At 52.9% G+C, this 4,934-nt stretch overlaps 1 protein-coding gene across 1 annotated transcript in view; it reads left to right on the top strand.

Moving 5' to 3' along the window:
• FOXE3 (forkhead box E3) overlaps positions 1–744 on the top strand; it is a 5,942-nt gene extending 5,198 nt beyond the window's left edge. Inside the window, exon 3 of the mRNA XM_009326603.1 lies at positions 1–744. This exon is cut by the window's left edge and continues 1 nt beyond it. Coding sequence (XP_009324878.1) covers positions 1–744 — 744 coding nt within the window.
• Positions 745–4,934: the final 4,190 nt, after the last annotated feature.

Here is a 4,934-nt window from a genome sequence, read left to right as displayed (position 1 = left end):
CCCCGGGAACCCGGCCATCCCGGCAAGGGCAACTACCGGACGCTCGACCCGGCTGCCGAGGACATGTTTGACAACGGGAGCTTCCTGCGCCGGAGGAAACGCTTCAAGCGCACCGACATTACCACCTACCCCGGCTACATGCAAAACTCCAGTGCCTTCACGCCCCCGCCCGCCGGCCGCCCCGCGGCACCAACAGCACCCTACCCCAACACCCTCTGCTCGCCCAGCTACGGCCCCCAGCTCTCCGGCACCGTCTTCCACCCCTACGCAGCTGGGACAGCACCGCCGGCACAGCATCCCAGGATGTTCAGCATCGACAGCCTCATCAGTGGGCAGCAGGCCCTGCAGCCCTCACCACCTGCCGAGCTGGGCCACCCATCGCTGGGCTTGCCCGGAGCCGAGCTGGCTCCCGCCTGCTCTGCCGGCAGCTCCGAGCCTCCCTGCTTCCAAGTGCAGCCCGTCAGCCCCGGCTTGTTGGGCCGGGCTGGCCCCAACACCCTGGCTTACCCCTATGCCGCCTCGCCCCCCCAGCTGCCCGTGGCTCAGGGCAGCTACTCGCCCGGCAGCCCACAGCTCTATGGGGCTCCCAACAGACTGGCCCTGCCAGCCATGCGGCCTCCTGCCTGCGCAGAGCATGGCGAGCAGCTCCTGGGGCTCTCTGCGTCGCCCCTCGGCCAGTTCGGCTCCAGCAACGCCTACATGAGGCAGCCCAATTTCCCTGCCGGCCTGGAGCGGTACATGTGATGGGGTCGGGGGGGGGCTTGGCTGGACATCCCCAGGCTCCCACGAGCATCTCTGGACACGCGGACTTCTCCCCGCTGTGCGGATCGGCTGGGGGGGGATCGGGAGTCTCCAGCCTCTGGCTGTGTGCGGACACACACCTGTGGGGGTACCTAACTCCTCTCTTTCTCAGCTTATTTTTAACTGGAGGCAAGGCGATCTATTTTTCTGCCCCATCCCTTCCTGGAAAAGGTGCTCTCTGGCTGCATCTGCCAGGCAGGGCTCCCCACGCCCAGGGGGTGTCCCTTCTGCACAGCCTGACCCTGGGGATTCCGTCTGCGGCAGGGCACCTTGAGCACCCCGGGGCACGCCCGGGGTGAAGAGGAGCACACCCAGGAGGTGGGTGCGTGGTGTACTGTGCAGCAACCCAGAGAGCAGGAACTGTCCTGCAAATGGGCTTTCTCCTCTCTTCCCTGGGTGCCTCCTCTGTAACTGGAATGAGAGTTACCAAAAAAAAACCCCCACTAAACCAATTCACTGGATTTTAAATGAATATTTAAGATGTTTATCATTTCCTTCCTCTGTAGGAAAAAAACCCACCACCCTGACTACTTCTTTTTACTATTTTTAAAAATAACTTCTATTGTTAGAAAGGACTTTTTTAAAATAAAGCTTTTTCTTTCAACATGTCCAGTGCTGCTGTTCCTCTGGCTCTGGCCGGACCTTGGCGAGAGGAAATTATCAGTCTCGTAACCAGTGGGAGACAGACTCGTGCTGCTGTTGTGGCACTGCCACGTCTTACATTTTTAGTGACACTCTCTAAAGCTGTCTATTTTATTATGATTTTTTAAAAAATGAATGGTAACTAACCACTGCCGAGCCGTGTGAAGGCTGCAATAAGTTCTCTGTCACCTGCAAGGTTTGCCCACACAGCTCTTACTGGACTCGATGGTTTCCATTTGCGCAGCAGGGAATGTGTCTTGCCTCCGAGGAATCCCTTGCAGGTGAAATTCTGATTTAGCACATCAAATTACGAGATCATAGCTTTCCTTCCTAGCAACAAAATCAATTAAAATTCCAACCTGTTCACTGGCCGGGCTGCTGCTCTTTCTTTACAGGACTGCCAGCCAGACCATCTCACCAGGTTTGAAGGCAGAATTCCCCGTCCTCGGATTTAGTGTTTTTTAATTTAAACATCCTCTGGGTAAAAGTGACAAGCTAGGATTTCTTTCCTGTTTTTCAAGGGTGTCCTCTGAAGCAGAGCAGTTTCTCGTAGTCCCTATTGCACCTTCCTCCTGCTTAAGGAGGAGTTTGATGTCAGTTGAGCTTTGGTGCAAAACTGAGCATCTCGTTCCCCGGCTGCTGATCATGACCGAAAGCTGGGTGTACAGGCAGGTACTGAGGAGCCAACTTTTGCTCACAGCTTGGGAGCTTGTGGCTTTTCATTCTTTTATCCCACGTGCTCCGTAGAAACTGAGAGTGGGTTTAGTGTGAGAGGGGAGGGAAGAAAATACTTTTTTCCTCTTGACTTCCTTAAAATTGCAGCTTCATCTGTCTCTAAAAACGGGCCTGGCTCTGGTCTGTTGCTTTCGGCTGAGCTGCTGGGCTCTGGGTTTCCTCTCTGGTCCCTCCAGCTTCACCTTTTCAGCTTTCACACCAGTTCCAGCAGCAGCTTCTGTGCTTTTCCCTTGGTGATAGCCCTGCTCCGAAAGGGCATTGTGAAAAAACTTACCTCTTAAAATACATTGGCTCTCTACAGAAGATATCTGTAGACGGAGATCTTCTATCTAATGAAAGTTTGCAAAGTGCCATTCCTGTTCATAACACACTGTCTGTATAGATGGACTGGGGGGATGCTGAAATAATTGCTTGCAAGGACAGTCAGCAGAAAGGACACTTGTCATAGCTCACATTCATTCCCAGGGCCTGGTCCTGCAATGTTTTGCAAACAAAAGCACTTTTGAAGTCTTGCCTAAGTATCCAGTGGGTCAGAGCCAGACATGTGCCCGAAGCACTGGGTCCGCCGGCTTCCCTCCAGCATCACCGGGTGCCAGGCTGGGACTCTGCTGGGTTTGCACTGCCAGCAGGAGGGTTGCTGAGGTAGGGGAGGACCAAGTACCGGCATGAGAGGAAAACAATGTTGGGTGGAGGGGGTGGGCAGGAGACGCTGTCGTTCTGCCTGGGTGGGATGCACCAGGAATAGGTGGCCGAGCCGGGACATCTCAGACCGGGCTGAGCCTGCTTCTCCCCGGTCACCCTGGAGCCCTGCAGGAGCGGGGAGCCGGCGTCGGAAAGGGCTTTCCAAGTTCCTGGCATCTCTGGGTGTTAACTCAAGTGCTGGTGGAGCCTGGGGGGCTCAGGGTGCCTGAAGGGCTGGGCTGTGGCTTGATCCTGTCCCCCAGCCGCCTGCGCCCTCCTGCCACGGGGCTGACTGGAGAGAAGCACCCAGCTCCAGATCTTAGGGTGGGGGTCTACAGGAGACCCATCCCACCCCTGTACCTGTGCAAGAGGGGTCTCTTCAGCCAAGGGGGCTCTGGTGTGAAGCAAGAGTCACCACAGTGGACTGGATCCCTGAAAACGTGGCTCGGAGAGAGCAGATGACCCTATCCTGGTGTGTTGGGACAAACCCTAGTGTGCAGTGTTGGGTTGCACATCTTCCCAGGGTCCTGTATCTCCCCGTCTGCCAGACAGCCCCAGCCCAGAGCCCCCTGCAAGTGGCAATAAACCACCCTCACTGCAGTGAGGCCTTACGCTGCCAAACAAGCTGGAAAGCATGGGGAACAGACCCCTTTTCTTCTTTTTCCTGTAGATATTAATCCTCACACGCACAAACCTCTGGCAACTTGTATTGTGATTGTCATTAAACTAATGCCTTAAGGGTGTCTTCTTGGTTAACTTAATGTATCCCAACCAGGCTTTTAAGCTTTCATTTCAAAGCTTTGTTTACAGTTAGGGTGAATCTAGCAAATGAGTAGGATTAAAGTGTCATGTAAAGCATGAGCCTTGCTGGGACAGAGTAGTTTTAAGCTTTGTAAAATTTATACCTGAGCCCTTCATCTGTTTTAGTGTCTTCTCAATGTCCCTGTTCAGTGAATAAGAGGGATTTGAATGAAACAGGAGTAATTATCACCCAGATTTCAGTTGTGAAACCAAGTCTCCTTTGAAATCCTCCCCTCTTTATTTAGGGAGTTTAGGGAATATTAAGTAATGACAGTCATAACTATCTCGATCTTGCTCACACAAAAGCCAGAGGCAAAACTTTCTTTGCTCTCCAAGATTGTGGCATGAACGTCATCCTTTAGGGTGATGGCAAGAGGTCCTGTGGACATCTCGCAGTGGGGAGAGCCCCATCTTGAGCCCGCGAGACGCAGGGAGGGGGCGCTGGAGTTGATCCCGAGCACCAAAGAGATTTGAGTGGCGATCTGGGCTATCGCCAAGACAGTCTGACTTCTCAGGGAACAGCCCTTTGCAAATCAGGCTGAATTCAGATCTCCCAAGCTGCACGTTCAGAAACAAATAACCAAAATGAGCTGCCACTTTGAAAAAGATGCTTGTTTTCCTCTGGGAGATACTGGCTGCCCAGGGAAGACCAACCGAGGTGCCACATCTGTCTCTGTACAACAAGCGTGTTTCATGCTTGTACCGCCTTCCTACAGCTTCCCCACAGGTTAAAACAAGCAATAAGAAATGCTCTTTCCAGCTGATATTCCCAAGCTATAAATAGTGTTTTCTATCTGGTTGCAAACAAACACAGCATTAGCTGAAATTTTAGTCGAAGCACATTTCCTGAAGAACCTGTCAGTCTCTCTGGTAGTGTAAGACTTTGTCTGGATGCTGCCAGCTGTCCACTGGCAGTCCCAGTGTTGGAAATTTTATACCATAACTAGCTTTTATTCTATGCAATGCTTTGCCCTTTGCAAATACACGGCTTGAAGACAGTCAGTGGTGTCTCTTTGAGGTCAAGACTGAGTCGGTAAAGTCAGCCCGTGATGGGGACATGGGCAGTGGGTGCAGTGAGACGCGCTGAGATTGGCTTTGCCAGCTGATAATGAGTTTTTAACAAATTACCATCCGGGAGTCAGCACTGCCTGAGCACTGAGCTACATCTCGGGATCTTGGGGGTATGTCACCACCTCTGCTACGTTATATTTGGGTCCTTTATATCTGGGTCCTTCATATTCGGGCAGGAGCGGGTGATGCAGCCGCTGTGTTTG

The sequence above is a fragment of the Pygoscelis adeliae genome, unplaced genomic scaffold, assembly GCF_000699105.1.
Source record: "Pygoscelis adeliae isolate BGI_AS28 unplaced genomic scaffold, ASM69910v1 Scaffold306, whole genome shotgun sequence".
Classification (NCBI taxonomy): Eukaryota; Metazoa; Chordata; class Aves; order Sphenisciformes; family Spheniscidae; genus Pygoscelis; species Pygoscelis adeliae.
The sequence above is the reverse complement of the archived record's forward strand: the minus strand, read 5'-3'. Positions and strand labels throughout refer to the sequence as shown.